The 19,719-nt window shown below is 46.7% G+C and overlaps 1 protein-coding gene across 3 annotated transcripts in view; it reads right to left on the reverse strand.

Annotated features, from left to right (window-relative positions):
• The window catches only part of ARFGEF3 (ARFGEF family member 3), a 157,074-nt gene extending 137,653 nt beyond the window's left edge, over nt 1-19,421 (reverse strand). For all 3 annotated transcript variants that reach the window (XM_073575732.1, XM_073575731.1, XM_073575730.1), the window contains exon 1: nt 19,054-19,421. In XM_073575732.1, coding sequence (XP_073431833.1) covers nt 19,054-19,138 — 85 coding nt within the window. In that variant the 5' untranslated portion in view covers nt 19,139-19,421. The remainder of the gene's footprint in view (nt 1-19,053) is intronic.
• Between the last annotated feature and the right edge of the window lie 298 nt (nt 19,422-19,719).

Consider the following 19,719-nt stretch of genomic DNA (forward strand, 5'->3'; position numbering starts at 1 on the left):
ATGAACATGTATCGGTTTTTGTTTTTTTTTAATTAAGTGGTGAAAGGAATTTTAGAACAAAAATGTATAGTGTCCCCATATGGCGAGACATTGTATGTTTTTGATAGCTCGATGGTGCTGTGCGAGGACTTGATTTTTGCGTGTCGAGTTCTAGCTATTATTGATACCTTTCCTGGGTAGACCGGACATTGTGATGTCTTTAAATTGCATTTTTTTAGGTGGACACGGCGCCCTAAAAAAATATCACAATCCTGATGTTTCAATTTTCTTTTTCTCACTTCAGTGTTTACTGTTTGGGTTAATTAATGTTATATTTTTGTACATCGGATTAATACAGATGGGGTGATACTAGATATGCCAATTAATATTATTTTTATTATTGTTATTAATGAGGCGGCTAATATATTTTTTTAATTCTTTTCTTTAGTCTCCATAGGGGACTTGAACCTGTGATTTTTTGATCGCTTGTACTATATACTGTGATAGAACTGTATATAGCTAAATTAATGTTCTCATATGAAATTAAGCCAGGCTGGTCTTAACAGAAGGAGGAATATGAAAGACAGGGGCTTTCAGCAGGCCCATGTAGTCATTTCAAACAATTGACCCCCTGCAGCTGTGTCCTGGGGGGAGGGGTAATGGCTGCTGGTGCACACAAATCAGCACGGACTTCATTTAAATACCACTGTCAGCTTTGAAATGGTTAAACAGCAGTAATCGGAGAACGCACTGGTGGCTGCAGTTATAGGCAGGTGGATGCTATGTAATACAGCAGGCATTGGTATGACGCATGCTCAGCTCCTGAGTCCGCTCCATACATTTGCTGCACAACATGACAACCATTTCCATTATGAATTCGCTAAAGGGTTAATAAATCTTGTATCATCCCAGCAGATGGAATGGATAAGATGTCCCACGACACAATAGACATGCCGGCACAAGACCTTGGAGATGCCAATGTACAGATTTCTCCACAAAGAGGACTGGTCCACACAGACCAACCTATGGACCTTTTCAGTCTTGAGCTCCTGAAAGATCTTGGAAAAGGAAACTATGGAAAAGTAAGTGTCAATTTATATTTTTCCGTGTTCCTCAATGTATCCTGAACAGATACACAGGAGGGATGGACTTATTCATTACAGGATGTTCATATGTAATGATACTTGGGATAAACTAGTGACATATTACCCAGTAATAGATGGGAGCTTGGTCTGATCTGTTGTGATTTTTCTCCAGGTCAGCTTGGCATCAGATCCGGTCAATGAAGGACTTCTGGCCATTAAGATCATGGACAAGAGATCTTGTGAGGACATAACATACATAATCTCTACAGAGGTAGAAGTCATGAGAATGGCTGCCGGGTGCCCCTACCTAATGTCTATGCGGGCGTTTATGGAGACACCTACGGAGTGTGCAATAGCCATGGACTATATGGCCGGAGGAGACCTGTGGCACCACATGAAAGATTCAATGCTGTTTAACACAAAGACAATAAGGTAAAATGTCTTATACTGAATCTAGATAATCTGCTGCCTGCACATTGTAGTCCTAGAGCAATGGAGAATGACAACAAGAGCAAATAATGAGGTGAAAAGGACACGTGTGTGATCTCCTCATGTCCTCCGTATGATTGTGTATGTAACCACTGATCCACCCTTTACTTTCTACTCCACAGACTCTTTGCGGCAGAGATGGTGTGCGGACTCCAATTCCTGCATGAACACGGCGTCATACATAGGTAATCATTTCACCTCCATAAATCTGTCACCTGTGACTCTCTGTTCTCTCCTTACATATCTATTGTAGAAAGTTCTATCATGAATTATCCTCACAATCACTGTCTGCTCCTTCTCCCTGCAGTGACCTGAAGCCAGATAACATCCTCATCCAAGACACCGGACACATCAAAATCTGCGACTTTGGCGTATCAGTCACAAATGTCTCTGAGGGTGACATAGTGGAGTACGTTGTTGGCACTAAGGGTTACATGGCGCCTGAGGTAAGGAACAAGTGACTGGTCCCGATAGTAGGATTGAGGGATAATCTGATCCCACTGCATCCTGCTCACATCTAATCACAGACCGGTCCTCATAGTATGTGTGCAATTCCCCATCCCGGTATATTCAGCTTCTCTCCAATCTCATGTTCCCACAGATAATGGATGAGGAAGGATACAACCATCTGGCAGACTCCTTTTCCTTTGGAGTCATCCTATATATGATGAGCGTTGGGGACTGGCCATTTTACAGCAAAGGCTCAACGGATGAATACCACCAGTCTCTACGTGAGCACATCCCTTATTTTCCACCAGGGATGTGCACTAATACCATTGACATCATAAAAAAGGTGAGTAGTATCAGATGGATAAAGATGGCAGTGGATTACAAGAATAGATAGAAGATAAGATGTGGACAGTCCATAGACATTGTGTAATAACTTATCAGTAATAATATATAATCTAATGACTAATGGTCTCTTTCGTTTTTTAGCTTCTCTGCAAAACTCCATCTGCCCGATTGGCCATAAAGTCATCCATCAGGTCCCACCCGTTCTTCCACTCCATAGACTGGAGCGATGTGGAGTGCGGCAGATCCGACCCACCATTCCCATATTGCTATGTAAGTATAACACATACAGATATCCATAATGTTATCACTACCCAGAAACGCACTTACCCACTATATCCCTTATTGTTATATCTCTCAGTACACTGTATATACTGAATGTGAGGAGCTGATTCTCAGATGTGTATATTTCTCTTCTTACAGCAGGACTATTAGGCTGATAACAATCAGCCCCATTCCAGTAACATCCAGGAATGAAGATTTACAATTAATCAGATGAGGCAACGAAACTGGACTTTCTAATTTACCGGACTGTGACAAACCTGCCGAGCTTCCACCACCGAACATCCACGTAGATTTGAGCACCAAACATCCAGGGATTTATTCCGATCGCCATACTTGGGGTCAGGAAGGAATTTTTTTCCCGTGATATGAGGATAATCCAACAACAAGTCCTCAGGGTTATTTTTCGCCTTCCTCTGGATCAACATAGCAAGTAATTAAAGGCTGAAATTGAAGGCCTTCTTTCAGCTATACTTGCTATGTCACCATCTGGATGACTCATCTACAATGTGGTGGTAAGGAGAAGACTACCAGATATGGACAGACAGAAGGCAGCGGCTGCTCCTTCACCTACCAGATATTTACGGAAAGAAGGACGCGGATGCTCCTTCTCCTACTTGGCCATGTACAGGCAGAAGGAAGTGGCTGCTCCTTCTCCTACTTGGCCATGTACAGACAGAAGGAAGCAGCTGCTCCTTCACCTACAAGGCCATGGACAGATGGAAGGAAGCGGCTGCTCCTTCACCTTCCTGCCCATGGTCAGACAGAAGGCCATATGGTTAATCGCGATGCTGCAGGAATCCAGGAAAACGTCAACTACTCAGATCACATCACACATTCCAGCTCTTCTCCTCTCTGTCATGTGTGATCCAGACATGGATGTCCAAAAACGGCACAAGTGCAAACCAAGGCCCGAGGAGCAGAATCATCATCATCTGCTCCTCTCTACAAAAAGTGACAGTACTTATACACTGTCTTTTATCATTATTGCAAATTATTAACAACTTTATTGCATAAAAAAATGATAAAACATCTATATTGCTTTTGGTTAGATTCTTCTCATATACAGACATGTTTTTCAGTATTTTTATAGGTATCATGACTAGGGTCAGAACAAGTTATTTTGGTGCCTTAGGCAGATAGAGCCAATGGTGCCCCCCAGCAAACTATGGTAACAGGACCCCTAACGTAGCACCTCCCCTCTCTGATTGGTCAGGTAACAACCTCTGATGACCACTTCTGCTACAATTATTACTTTTTAAAAAAAAAAATACTAGCAAAAGTAAAAAAACTATCGTGTATTATGGGTGAGGCTTACCAGGGAGCACAATTTCAAAGTTATATGCAGAATCATTCATTGTGTGTGGATTATTTACACATTCCAATTGAAAATGTCCAAAATTTTTTACCTTGGATCTGGGGGGAGGATGAAGAAGGGTCCGAGCAGCACCCTGAACCTCGTTACCAGACGTTAACCCCCAGGGGGAAGGGGTGATCCTGATGAGACTCAGATATCTAGGCTCACTTGGACTGTACTGTGCTGTCAGGGCAGGAAGTGGAGGAAGGTAACTCTAAGGACGTGGAATAGGCGATAGATCCCAGTTGGCGTAAACACAAAGGCACACAGCTGAGTAGGTCATCTGAGGAGGAGGAAGACGAGGCGTTTACGTTGCGCAGTACGGCGCACATAGTGATGTAGCCACAACAAGCAATTTCCACAGCCACAACTTAGCCAGCAGAGTTTATGGGTATGCAGCTCACATGGGTGGCAAGGTCTGCCTAGCCTGGGCCGTTTTTGACACCGCAAAGGATGAGCCATCTCACGTAATCTGCCAACTTTGAAAAAACTGAGTAGAGGGAAAAAGTGCAATTATTTGACGGCTACATGTATGCACCTTCACAGTCACCATTCGTTACTCTGGGAATCCCACTGCTCTAAAATGCGGACCAGCAGACCTCAAAAACCAACAGCCACCCCAGCAATCGCATCTGCTGCTGCTTCTTCCTCCTCTGTTACTGTGCTAAGCATTGTGATGCAGGTCTCTGACCGCAGAACCTCGGCTTCTTTACCTGCTCCAGTCAGGCTGAGTGAGAGCCTGTCAGCTTTCTCACAGCTTTTTCAATCCACATCTCCTCCTGCACTTCCCTCATGGTCCAGCAGTTTGTCCAGTTCACCGTACACCTCCCTCTCTCAGCCAGCCGACGTTACCGCAGTTGTGGTCACGTAAAAGATTGTTTCCTCCTACACGTGATAAAGCTAAGAGGTTGAACTCCACCATCTCCAATCTGTTGGCCATGGAAATGCTGTCTTTCCGCCTGGTAGATACAGATGGTTTCCGAAAGCTGATGGCCATCGCAGTCTCCCAGTACCAGTTGCTCAGCCACCATTACTTTTATTAGAAAGCTGTGCCTGCGCTACACCAGCATGTTGCAGACATCACCCACTCCTTGACTAAATATATGTCTGCATTTCACCACAGCTGTGAAAAGAAAAGGGGGAGACAGGGCGCTTCCAATGCGTAGGTCTGTATGGAAAGTAGATGAGTGCACAGCAAGTGTTAGGCTCACCTGATAGGGTTGTGAGAGTCACAACACCTATAATCGCATAAAACAGCTGCAGCAGTCTGCACGAGGTCCAAGGACTTGGTACAGTCATGGCCAAAAGTTTTGAGAATGACACAAATATTATATTTTCACATGATCTGCTGGCCTCTGGTTTTTATGTGTGTTTGTCAGATGTTTTTATCACATACAGAAATATAATTGCAATCATATTATGAGTAGCAAAAGGTTATATTGACAGTTAGAATGAGTTAATGCAGCAAGTCAATATTTGCAGTGTTGACCCTTCTTCTTCAGGACAGCAGCAATTCTCCCTGGCATGCTCTCAATCAACTTCTGGATCAAATCCTGACTGATAGCAGTCCATTCTTGCAAAATCAATGCTTTTATTTTGTCTGAATTTGAAGGTTTTTGTTTGTCCACCCGTCTCTTGATGATTGACCTCAAGTTCTCAATGGGATTAAGATCTGGGGAGTTTCCAGGCCATGGTCCCAAAATCTCTGTTTTGTTCCCTGAGCCATTTAGTTATCACCTTTGCTTTATGGCAAGGTGCTCCATCATGTTGAAAAAGGCATTGTTGATCGCCAAACTGCTCTTGGACGGTTGGGAGAAGTTGCTCTTGGAGGACATTTTGGTACCATTCTTTATTCATGGCTGTGTTTTTAGGCAAGACTGAGAGAGAGCCCATTCCCTTGGCTGAGAAGCAACCCCACACATGAATGGTTTCAGGATGCTTGACAGTTGGCATGAGACAAGACTGGTGGTAGCGCTCACCTGGTCTTCTCCGAATAAGCCGTTTTCCAGATGTCCCAAACAATCGAAAAGGGTATTCATCAGAGAAAATGACTTTACCCCAATCCTCAGCAGTCCACTCCCTGTACCTCTTGCAGAATATCAGTCTGTCCATGATGTTTTTCCTGGAGAGAAGTGGCTTCTTTGCTGCCCTCCTTGAGACCAGGCCTTGCTCCAAGAGTCTCCGCCTCACAGTGCGTGCAGATGCACTCACATCTGCCTGCTGCCATTCCTGAGCAAGCTCTGCACTGCTGGTAGCCCTATCCCGCAGCTGAAACACTTTTAAGAGACGGTCCTGGCGCTTGCTGGTCTTTCTTGGGCGCCCTGGAGCCTTTTTGGCAACAAGGGAACCTCTCTCCTTGAAGTTCTTGATGATGCGATAGATTGTTGACTGAGGTGCAATCTTTCTAGCTGCGATACTCTTCCCTGTTAGGCCATTTTTGTGCAGTGCAATGATGACTGCACGTGTTTCTTTAGAGATAACCATGGTTAACAGAAGAGAAACAATGATGCCAAGCACCAGCCTCCTTTTAAAGTGTCCAGTGGTGTCATTCTTACTTAATCATGACAGATTGATCTCCAGCCCTGTCCTCATCAACACCCACACCTGTGTTAATGGAGCAATCACTGAAACGATGTTAGCTGGTCCTTTTAAGGCAGGGCTGCAATGATGTTGAAATGTGTTTTGGGGGATAAAGTTCATTTTCTAGGCAAATATTGACTTTGCAAGTAATTGCTGTTAAGCTGATCACTCTTTATAACATTCTGGAGTATATGCAACTTGCCATTAGAAAAAATGAAGCAGTAGACTTTGTAAAAATTAATATTTGTTTCATTCTCAAAACTTTTGGCCATGACTGTACAAGAGAAGGCTGGTAGTGCAATAAGAGACTGCGCTGCTGTGGTAGAATTCAAGGTATCTTTATTGCCAACGCGTTTCCTGAGCCAGTCCCAGCTCACTTCATCAGGGCATGTCCTGTTGAAGTGAGCTGGGACTGGCTCAGGAAACGCGTTGGCAATAAAGATACCTTGAATTCTACCACAGCAGCGCAGTCTCTTATTGCACTACCAGCCTTCTCTTGCATTTCACCACAGACACTTGGACGAGTAAGCATGACCAAGAGTGTTACATCTCACTGACTGGGCACTGGGTGACTCTGGTGGTTGTAGGGGACAGGCAGGGAAGGTGCTGCTCCACAAGTCTTGGAATCCCCACGCCTTGCAGGACAAGCCTCTATATTTCACACTTCCTCCAATGCAACTGACTCCTCCTCTACCTCGTCTAGGGCCTCCACCTGCACCCTCAACCTCTGCCTTAATGGGACATGCGTTCCAACAGTGGAGAACGAATCGCCACCACCTCCATACTGCGCAGCTCACAGCAATCAGGTAGTGTTAAAATTGAGATCGCAGTCATACAGCTGAAGAGTTGTGGACAGCTCTCCAGGCTGAGTTTAATCAATGGTTGTCTCCGCTGAACCGGCATCCATGGAAGGCTATGTCCGAAAACAGTGTGAACTTAGTGGATACCCTATGCCAAGGCAAGCCCACACACGTGCCTTGCATGGTTCATATCCTCAATCTGGTGGTACAGTGTTTTCTCTGACAGTATCCTGGCCTGGGTGAGTTGCTGCAGAAAGCATGGAAGTTGTGTGCTCACTTCCTCCGTTCACACCCATCAGGTCATCGACTTGCATCAACACAGAAATCTTTGTCCATGCCAGTTAACAAGTTGATATGTGATGTGCTGACACTTTGAAATTCCACTCTGCACATGTTGCAGCGACGGTGGCAGCAGCTACGAGCCCTGACAAAGTATGTCATATCGTAAAGTCTGGGCCAACACAGTACGGATGTAGCACATATCACGTTTACGTAGTGGGCACAGATTAAGGACCTCTGCACCCTTCTGCACAGATTCAAAATGGCTGCTAAGATAGTTAGCACTGATGATGCTATCATCAGCATCACTATTCCAGTCATCTATATGCTGGAGCAGACTTTGAATAGCCTGCGGGAGGAGGTTGTTGTCCCAGAAGAAGAGGAGGAAGTAGGAGGAGGATGCAGAAAGGGATAACATTGTCTCAAAGTTCCAGACTGTCGTCACACAAGAGAGTACCAAGGGAGAGTGAATAACTACGATCGAGGGTGCAAGATCGGAGGAACAAATGGAGGAGGAAGAAGTTATGGGTGAGCAACTGTCAGGAGATGAAGAGGATAACCATCCCCTCTCTGTTGTTCGTGGTTGGCGGAAGTGGGGAAGGAGGAAACAAATATCAGTGTTATCTAGCCACCAACACAACATGGGCTTGGACCTCATGGAAGAGCCTGACATATGAGTGCCTTCTTGCTGCACTATCTCCAACATGATCCCCGTATAGTTATGATTCGAAACAGTTGGGACTACTCGGTTGCCACTCTGTTAGATCCACATTATAAGACAAAATTTTGCCAGATGATTCCCGCCCTAGAAAGGGACCCGCGAATGCTGCAGTTTGAAAACATGCATTTAAAGAACCTTAAGAGAGGTTTTCCCAATGACAGCAGTGAGGCACACAGTGTGCATCGCAGCTCTAGACTTCCAAACTCTGGCACGTCAAATCGTCAATGCCAAAACATTAGCAGGAGCAGTTGTAGTGTAAGTTGCAGAAGCAATTTCTTTGAGTCCTTTGACACTTTTTTTTAGACCAGCTCGTGCACCAGCACAACAGAGTCCAAATCTGACTGGTGGTGAACAAATGGAAAGGATGGTGCAGGGGTATCTAGAACTGAATATCAATAGCATCAGGGAGGGTTTGGACCCTTTCACATTTTGGTCTTCCAAAATGGAGGAGTGGCCTGAACTCGCCCCTTACACCTTGGAGGTTTTATCATGCCCGGCATCCAGCATTCTCTCAGAACAGGTCTTCAGCGCTGCTGGTGGTGTCCTGACGGATAAGCGCAGCCGTAGCCCGCCTAACTTTCATCAAGATGAACAAGATCCAAGGACTTTGCACCACAATGGCAGACAGTACAGACTAGGCTATGTTGAAGTTTTTAGTGTGCTACTTTGATCTTGCGTAATTGCCCTCTGTGATGTGTTTAGTGTGGCTTCTGTGCCTGCTGCAGATGTTAACACAAATTTGTGGAAATATGAACAGTCATGGTTGGTCTCCATCTGCTGGGTTGGCTGTAGTAGAAGTTGTGTTGGTCCCTATCATACTATTTCTACTCTCGTGAAATAGATGCCACTTCAGTGGTGTCAGGCCCTCATTTTTTGAAATTTTTTTTTTTTTAATTCGTTTATTGAACCTCAGGACACAAATAATGTACAACATACATAATAGCTTATGATAACAAGCATTATACATAGCACACACGTTTCCGTCCATTGTAAAATACAATGCAAAGAGATTGCACACTCTTATAGATAAACAAGGCCAAATGTACATATCCTTCCAAACATACCTAAAGGATAATTGGCTATACATTTTCCAGCATGTGTATCAATCCAATTCCACAAGCCTTGTCGTATCATTCAGAAAATTAATAAACTACAAACTACCACTACATCAACTAGTATCTCCTATTTCCGCAGCCTGGTCTCCTATATCAAATTATGTCGCATGTGATGTCTCAGCCTTGCAAAGTAAGATGAGAGGAATTCCACCTCTCCCAAATCTTTTCAAATTTGCCCGGGCATCCCCTATTTTGGTATAACGTGCGCTCATATGGAATAATCGAATTTACCAACTCGATCCAAAATCTAAGGGAAGGACATGAACCCCCATCCACCGCAATGCCAGCACCTTTCCGTGCCATAAACAGCATCTCGCGCAGGAAGACCCCAGTATAGCGATCCCAAATCTCCTCCTCGCATACCCCAAACAAGCAGACCAATGGCTCTAGAGGGACAGGGGTTTGTGCCAGGGATGTCAGTAGTGTAGTCACCTATTTCCAGTAATGTAGGATAGTGGGACATTGCCACACCATATGAATAAAATCCGCATCTGGCAAGTGACATTGCAAACATTCTGATGATTGAAGCCGACCCATCCTAAAAAGTTGCATCGGAGTCAAATATGATTGATTAATTATATATAATTGTATCCTTCTATTGTTAGTAGATGGTGATAATCCAATCGGAGATTCCAGAATCTCCTCCCACTCCTCTCTTTGCGCATTAGGGATGAGTCTTTCCCAACTCCTCTTAATGGAGCTTATGGTCGATTCTGCCCCTACTGACAGCATGTATGTATGTATACAAAGAGGATATGAGACCCTGGGGACCCTGCGAATTGAGGATTCCTATCAGAGGTAAAGATGAAATAGTACGGCCCACACCCCTACCCCTCATATGTGATTGAAGAGCCGATCTCAGCTGCAAAAAACGAAAAAACTGAGATCTCGGAAAATCATGTGTGACCTGTAATTGCTCAAAAGACTTTAAGATCCCTCGGTCATACAAGTCTCCCATTGAAGAGACGCCACACTGAATCCAAAAAACGGTGGATGGGCGATTCAACAACCCCTGAAAATAGTTATTATTCCACAGGGGCATTGCAGCTATAAAATCTCTAAACCCAATTACGTTCTTGATTTGTCTCCATATTAATCGTGCCAGCCGGAGCATGGGTAGCAGACGTGGGACATTAGTTTTCTCCAACTCAAGGAACACTAACGGGCAATCCGCTTGTGCAGCGTGAAGCAAGTGACTTTCAGAATTGGGGAGGCAATTACCCGGCATCCATTTACTTAAAGCTTTAGCCTGCCCAGTTAAGTAGTATAGGAAAAAATCTGGCAACGTCGCCCCACCTCCCTTCTTTGGTCTTTGTAAAGTGGACAATTTAAGTTTGGGCCTAGTTTTCCCCCATATAAAGGACGTGACCAGGGAATTGAGACTTACAAAAAAGGACCTGGGCACCGGTACCGCACTGTGCTGAAGGGAGTAGCTAAAGTTAGGGAGTAGTATTATTATAATCAGGTTAATGCGTCCAGCCACAGATAATGGGAGCCTACTCCAGGGTGCAAATTTAACTTTAATCATTTTTTGAAATTTGAATACTAGTGATTGGGTATTCATCTGCTGGGTTGGGTGTAGTGGAAGATGTATCGGTCCCTATTACACTATTTCTACTCTCGTGAAAATCATGCCACTTTGGTGGTGTCTGCCACTAATATTTGGAAATATGAACTCTCCTGGTTGGGTGTCCATCTGCTGCATTGGCTGTAGTGTAAGAGATGTCGCTCCTTATTATACTAATTCTACTGTGGTGAAATTGATGCCACTTTGGTGGTGTCTGCCACTAATATTTGGAAATGTGTGAACTCCTGGTTTGGTGTCCATCTGTCGGATTGGCTGTAGTGTAAGGGGTGTCGGTCCCTGTTATACTATTTCTACTGTGGTGTAATTAATGCCACTTTTCTGGTGTCTGCCAGTATTTTTTTGTACTTAATTTGAAATTCAATTTTAAGCTGTAAATGCTGGCCCAGACCCTGATACCTCAAGCATGGCTGCTTGCTGCTGTGCTATTATAAAATTTGTACTGTGGTTGAATTGAGGCCAATTTCCTGGTGTCTGCCCCTATTTTGATGTGTTTTGGCAGCTTTTGGGCCCGTTTGAAGGTGTTGTGTATGTGTTTCTTTTTGCCTCCCATTGACTTGAATGGCGTTTGATGAATATTCGATGAATAAATCGGCGAATATTGCAAATTCGGCGATCATAATCCGAACTTTGAAATATTCAGTCATCTCTTTTGAATCAATTGATTCCTTCAGTAACTGAAGAACAGTGGAATGACGCTTTAGAAGCTTATACTGTAGTATCGCCAGCTGCAAATAATAAGCTAATAAAATTATACAGCTCTGGCAAAAAGAGACCACTGCACAGTTTCATAAAAATCAGCTTCTCTACATGTCTGACAGCCATTCCATTCCAGTGTCAGTTGAATTCCAACCAGAGTACACCTCATTCTACTTAATGTGCTTCTGATTAGGTGATCACCTGAACCAAATCTTATTTAACCAAGGAAAGTATAAAAAACCCTGCTGTGGTGTTCACAATCCTCTTGCAATAGGACAAGCTGGATGGCAAAACAATTGCTCGCAATATCCAAAAAGTAATAGGAATGAAAAAATAACTTTTAAACATACCAAAGAAGTTGAAAAGTCTTGAGTGAGAAAAAGAAGGGCTCAATTCTGGCTTTACTAGCAGAGGGATACAGTAAGCGTCATATTGCCTCCATCCTTAAAATTTCTAAGACGGCAGTCCATTACAGCAAGGCCAAGCAGCAGACATTGGGGACAACAATGCTACAGACCGCCAGAGTGCGAAAACGACTCTCCACTGACCGGGATGACCGTTATCTTATTTGAATGTCATTCAGCAACCGCAGAATGACATCAAGTGACCTAGAAAAGAAATGGCAAATGGCAGCTGGGGTGAAGTGCACGGCAAGAACAGTTCGTAACAGGCTCCTAGAGGCAGGGCTCAAGTCATGGAAAGCTAGAAAAAAGCCTGTCATCAATGAAAAGCAAAGGAGAGACAGGCTAAAGTTTGCCAAAGACCATAAGGATTGGACCATAGAGGACTCGAGTGAGGTAATCTTCTCTGATGAGTCTAATTTTCAGCTTTGCCCAACACCTGGTCGTCTAATGGTTAGACAGAGACCTGGAGAGGCGTACAAGCCACAGTGTCTGGCACCCACAGTGAAATATGGTGGAGGATCGGTGATGATCTGGGGATGCTTCAACAAGGCTGCAATTGGGCCGGTTAATCTTTGCGAAGGACGTATGAATCAAGCCGCATACAAGGTTATCCTGGAAAAACAGTTGATTTCTTCTGCTCAGGTAATGTTCCCCAACTCTGAGGTCTGGATTTTTCAGCAGGACAATGCGCCATGCCACACAGCTAGGTCAATGAATGTGTGGATGAAGGACCACCACATCAAATCCCTGTCATGGCCAGCCCAATCTCCAGACCTGAACCCCATTGAAAACCTCTGGAATGTAATCAAGAGGAAGATGGATAGTCACAAGCCATCAGACAAAGAAGAACTGCTTAAATTTTTGTACGAGGAGTAGCATAAGGTCACCCAAAAGCAGTGTGATAGACTGGTGGAAAGCATTCCAGCAAGAATGAAAGCTGTGATTAAAAATCATGGTTATTCCACAAAATATTGAATTCTGAACTCTTCCAGAGTTAAAACATTAGTATTGTTGTTTCTAAATGATTATGAACTTGTTTTCTTAGCATTAATTTGAGGTCTGCAAGCACTGCATTTTTTTTGTTATTTTGACCATTTCTCAATTTCTGAAAATAAATACAGAATTAAGTGCTTGAAAATTCGAAGACATGTTGTCAGAAGTTTATAGAATAAAAGAGCAATTTACATTTTACTCAAAAATATACCTATAAAGAGAAAAATCAGACACACTGAAAATTTTCCAATGGTTTCTTAAATTTTGCCAGAGCTGTATACCGTATATACCCGTGTATAAGCCGAGATTTTCAGCCCAGTTTTTTGGGCTGAAAGTCCCCCTCTCGGCTTATACGAGAGACATAAACGCCAGAAGCGGGGGAGCAGGGGTATCAGATCATACTTACCCCCAGGCGCGGTCTCTGCAGCCCCCCCGCTGCACGGGAGACCGTGGGAGAAGCAGGGCAGCAGAGACCACGCCAAGAGGGACCAAGTATATCCAATATTCACCTGTCCTCGGTCCATCTCTGCTCACCGCTGTCTGCCGCATCCTCTGTCAGTGACGTTCAGGCAGCAGAGGGCGCGATGATGTGGTTAGTGCTCGCTGTGCCCTCTGCTGCCTGAACAGTCACTGACAGAGGACGCGGCAGACAACGGCGAGCAGTGATGGAATGGGGACAGGTGAATATCTCAGGTGCCGGGGCCCTGAGCCAGCGGCGACACCGGCATCTGTCCCCCATAGCGCGCCACTGTCTCCGTCTGCTCAGCACACCGGCACCTGGCACCCAGGGACAAGAGGTGAGTATGTCATTTTTTTTTATTTGCAGCAGCATATGGGGCATCTTATGGGGGCATAATGTATGGAGCATCTTATGGGGCATTTTATGGAGGCATAATCTATGGAGTAGCATATGGGGGGATAATCTATGGGGCCATCTTATGGGGCATAATCTATGGAGCATCTTATGGGGGCATAATCTTTGGAGCATCTTATGGGGCAGCATATGGGGCATAATCTAAGTAGCATCTTATGGGGTCATAACCTTTATCGAGCAGCATATGGGGAATATTATTATATGGAGCACCTTATGGGGCCATTATTAACCTTTGTGCAGCATTATATGGTGTGTATTTTGTATGGAGCATCTTATGGGGCCATCATGAACTGTATGAAGCATTATATGGCGCTCCTGATTCAATATGGATATTTAAAAACAATTAACCTACTGATGTCTCAATTAATTTTACTTTTATTTGGTATCTATTTTTATTTTTGAAATTTACCAGTAGCTGCTGCATTTTCCACCCTAGGCTTATAGGCGAGTCAATAAGTTTTCCCAGTTTTTTGTGGCAAAATTAGGGGCGTCGGCTTATACTCGGGTCGGCTTATATCCGAGTATATAAGGTGCAGAAAAACTCCAAAAATGCATTCTCAATACATAACTAACACTTCAGATGCAGCCTCATTCAGTCTATAGAGAGTCCATACTATATTAATGAGCATAAATTTATTGATACAACTCAAAGACACATAAATGAGAGACAGGACAAGTATGCTGGTGTAGTAGGAGGTCAATCAAATTAATTAAACCTGAAACCATTAAAAAGGAACAGACTGGCAGTGTTGGTAAACAAGTCCGATTGGACGACCATGAGAGGGGTAAGTGGTGTTACATACTAGTCACACATGCAAGTAACAGACAATAATCGCATTCAAGAAAGGTCCCTATCAGTTTTGCAAATGTGCAAAAAAAATTGTATGAAGAATATAAAATACCATTGCACAATGCCAAAAGTAATAAACTGTTGATACAACGGCAAGGAATTCAGTCGCAGCTGAATTAAATATAGTAGAATTACTGTAGGTCATGAGGTCAACCAATATAGATCCATTGTTAAGTTTGCCGCGGCTGCAAACATTGCAAGAACAATGCAGCGAACAGGCCCAAAGTGCCAAAGTGACGGGACCAGAAAAGATTACATGCAAAAGCATAATAAATCAAGGCAAAATGAACCGGTGTAAAAAAACATACCCATCATGTCATGCACAGGACGCCAGTCTGGAAACCCCAACGTACGTTTCACGGTATGAATACCGCTTCCCCTGAGGCTCATACCATTTACAAAGGACGAGAAGCTAAGCTCACTGATTGGCTGCAGTGCTATTGAGGTGACGTCAACAACCGGGGACAGCGGTGGAGAGCCCGCGCTGGACCTGGGGAGGGTAATAGTCTGTTTTGTTTATTGCTATCGTACTCTATGAAGGAAAGTTTTCTTAAAGGGGACAATCAATATAATAAGTTTTAGTGGTCAAACTCCAAAGTCGAACACGGACCTTGCTGGTATCGCAGTATATGGCTCGGCTGAGCTGCTTTGCGGCAATTAGCCCAAGTGAGTACACCCGCCGGTCTGGCCAGGTATTGCCATCCGTGTGAATCGAGCCCAGGCTTCCCTCCATGTAACATACAGCCCAGAGAGGACTGACTAGTGGTGACCTCTGTGTAGGACGTCTATGACAAGAGCGACGTTCTTTCCCCAGAACTAGTAATGGCGCTGACAGACACGGATAATAGGGGGTCTATTCTGGGGTGACCTCAGGATTAATAACACGCAGTCTGAATTTGCAGAAATTGGATAAAAAGAGATTGTCCTTCAGGCCTGGAGCTCCGGATTATGGATGGAGACGTCATGGATATGACCACGAGCATTATGGCGCACAATGGCAACTTATCTATGGCATATGGAAGGATGAGCATTTTGTGCCCCATCTATTGGGGGTCTGTCACCAGGTCACAAGGGGGCAGTTGCTGCTCCTATGTTATCCCGCTATTCCCTGGGGCATTTCTTTTAACCCCTCATATGCTTCCAGAGATACGGGCTTTCTCACTTAGTGGACGTTTTTCTGGTCCTTACCAAGGGGGCGTCTAATGTGTATGGCGGCCCTCATATCCGCAGTCCTCTCTACGGGCCACACATTACTGATCTTCTAGGTATTGCACAGGCCAGGAAACCACAAGGACTAGTAAATGGCAGCGGCAGTGAGGAAACAGATCCCAGCTTCCCAAATACCTGCACCACGTCATAAGAAGTCAGTGACAAAATGTCAGTGGTTTCCATAACAACCACCTGACGATGTGGAAAAAGCTTGATGAATGTAGGAAGCAGGAAGATCACAGCCTGCCACAAACATGGGCTTCTGGCGGCAGCCAGGCTTACTAGGCAATGGTGGGCAGCGAGTAGACAGACGCTCCCTAACCATTAGGGGGCTTCTGGTTGGCAGCCATACTAGGCAATGGTGGGCAGTGAGTAGCCAGCCGCTCACTTACCATCAGGGGGCTTCTGGTGGACAGCCATACTAGGCAATAGTGGGCAGTGAGTAGCGGGTCACTCACTAACCATCAGGGGGCTTCTGGTAGGCATCCATACTAAACAATGGTCGGCAGTGAGTAGCTGGCCGCTCACTAACCATCAGGGGGCTTCTAGTGGCCAGGCATACTAGGCAATGGTGGGCAGTGAGTAGTCAGCCACTCATTAACCATCAGGGGGCTTCTAGTGGGTAGCCATGCGAGGCAATGTGGGCAGTGAGTAGCTGGCCGCTCACTAACCATCAGGGGGCTTCTAGTGGCCAGCCATGCTAGGCAATGGTGGGCAGTGAGTAGCCAGCCGCTCACTAACCATCAGGGAGCTTCTGGTGGGCAGCCATACTAGGCAATGGTGGGCAGGGAGTAGCCGGCCGCTCACTAACCATTAGGGGGCTTCTGGCGGGCAGCCATACTAGGCAATGGTGGGCAGTGAGTAGCCAGCTGCTCACTAACCATAAGGGGGCTTCTGGCGGGCAGCCATACTAGGCAATGGGGGGCAGTGAGTAGCCGGCCGCTCACTAACCATTAGGGGGCTTCTAGTGGCCAGCCATGCTAGGCAATGGTGGGCAGTGAGTAGCCAACCCCTCACTAACCATCAGGGGGCTTCTGGCGAGCAGCCATACTAGACAATGGTGGGCAGTGAGTAGCCGGCCGCTCACTAACCATCAGGGGGCTTCTGGTGGGCAGCCATACTAGACAATGGTGGGCAGTGAGTAGCCGGCCGCTCACTAACCATCAGGGGACTTCTGGTGGGCAGCCGTACTAGGCAATGGTGGGCAGTGAGTAGCCGGCCGCTCACTAACCATTAGGGGGCTTCTGGCGGGCAGCCATACTAGACAATGGTGGGCAGTGAGTAGCCAGCCGCTCACTAACCATCAGAGGGCTTCTGACGAGCAGCCATACTAGACAATGGTGGGCATTGAGTAGCCGGCCGGTCACTAACCATCAGGGGGCTTCTGGTGGGCAGCCATACTAGACAATGGTGGGCAGTGAGTAGCCGGCTGCTCACTAACCATCAGGGGACTTCTGGTGGGCAGCCGTACTAGGCAATGGTGGGCAGTGAGTAGCCAGCCGCTCACTAACCATCAGGGGGCTTCTGGCGGGCAGCCATATTAGGTAATGGTGGGCAGTGAGTAGCTGGCCGCTCACTAACCATCAGGGGGCTTCTGGCGGGCAGCCATACTAGGCAATGGTGGGCAGTGAGTAGCCAGCCGCTCACTAACCATCAGGGGGGTTCTAGTAGGCAGCCATACTAGGCAATGGTGGGCAGGGAGTAGCCGGCCGCTCACTAACCATCAGGGGGCTTCTGGCAGGCAGCCATACTAGACAATGGTGGGCAGTGAGTAGCTGGCCGCTCACTAACCATCAGGGGGCTTCTGGCGGGCAGCCATACTAGGCAATGGTGGGCAGTGAGTAGCCAGCCGCTCACTAACCATCAGGGGGGGTTCTAGTAGGCAGCCATACTAGGCAATGGTGGGCAGGGAGTAGCCGGCCGCTCACTAACCATCAGGGGGCTTCTGGCAGGCAGCCATACTAGACAATGGTGGGTAGTGAGTAGCCGGCCGCTCACTAACCATCAGGGGGGTTCTGGCGGGCAGCCATACTAGGCAATGGTGGGCAGTGAGTAGCCAGCCGCTCACTAACCATCAGGGGGCTTCTGGTAGGCAGCGATACTAGGCAATGGTGGGCAGTGAGCAGCCAGCCGCTCACTAACCATCAGGGGGCTTCTGGCGAGCAGCCATACTAGGCAATGGTGGGCAGTGAGTAGCCAGCCGCTCACTAACCATCAGGGGGCTTCTGGTAGGCAGCGATACTAGGCAATGGTGGGCAGTGAGCAGTCAGCCGCTCACTAACCATCAGGGGGCTTCTGGCGGGCAGCCATACTAGGCAATGGTGGGCAGTGAGTAGCCAGTCGCTCACTAACCATCAGGGGGCTTCTGGCGAGCAGCCATACTAGGCAATGGTGGGCAGTGAGTAGCCAGCCGCTCACTAACCATCAGGGGGCTTCTGGTAGGCAGCCATACTAGGCAATGGTGGGCAGTGAGTAGCCAGCCGCTCACTAACCATCAGGGGGCTTCTGGTAGGCAGCCATACTAGGCAATGGTGGGCAGTGAGTAGCCAGCCGCTCACTAACCATCAGGGGGCTTCTGGTAGGCAGCCATACTAGGCAATGGTGGGCAGTGAGTAGCCGGACGCTCACTAACCATCAGGGGGCTTCTATGATTATATATGTAGACTGTGCATGGACCTAGGATTCCTCATCATTGCCGCTTGCTGATTGGTACCAGACTGTCACTGGCCCAAAGCAGTCAGATCTGTGCCAGCACTGTGCCATGTAGAAAGTTAGCATGTACATGGCAGATCTGAGGATGGCAGCCTCCCTGACCAGGATCTGCCTCATACATGCTGCTACCCGGACATCTGCCATTATGTGGCATCCACCTGACAAGCTGTCATGAGAACAGCAGTGAGTGCAGGCAGGCAGCCATCATCATCCATGATCCCTACATGTACCAGGGCAGGTGCACTCACCGATGGCCAGGACACACGTATCCTTGATCGCCCTGTGCTTGTTGCCAGTGGCTTCCTTCTGCAGCTTTCTCAGAATCTCTTCCATGTTGACTGAAGGGATGATGATGATGCCGAGCAGCAGAGGCGGCTAAGCCCAGGGTAATGACGTCCCAGCCCCTCGGATAGGAGGTCTCAGTGCGCAGCATCCCCGGCTCCCATTGCTGATGAATCATCACCCAGCTCCGGGCACTGCACACACATGGCTGGGGATGATTCCCCGGCAGGGGGCAGCTCGGGCTCCTAGAGGGGCGGGAGCAGGAAAGGCCTCCGCCGCTAATTATTCTATTAGGAGATGCTGGTATAGGCTCTTACAGAAAGGAAGAAACCATTGAGCCACGGAGGGGGAGTGGCGAGGGATTTCCTGTGGGAGATAGTGTAGGAATTGGCTGTGGGAGCTAGGTGTGTGTGTGAGCATGCTCAGGAGCCTGCCACCTGTCTGTGTGTGGTAAATGCTAGACTGTATGGGCTCCTTCCAGGCGTGATGTCAGCTCTGGGGGCGTGTCATACCGGGGGGCGGGTCATAACGGGGGGCGTGTTCTGACAGCAAAGGCAGGAAGAGAAGACGCCATTACACGTGTCTCTGGTGCAGGGAGCGAAGCTTCCATTACACACTGTCTCAGCTGTCGG

The sequence above is a fragment of the Dendrobates tinctorius genome, unplaced genomic scaffold, assembly GCF_039654945.1.
Source record: "Dendrobates tinctorius isolate UK_male_01 unplaced genomic scaffold, ASM3965494v1 ptg000046l, whole genome shotgun sequence".
Taxonomy (NCBI): Eukaryota; Metazoa; Chordata; class Amphibia; order Anura; family Dendrobatidae; genus Dendrobates; species Dendrobates tinctorius.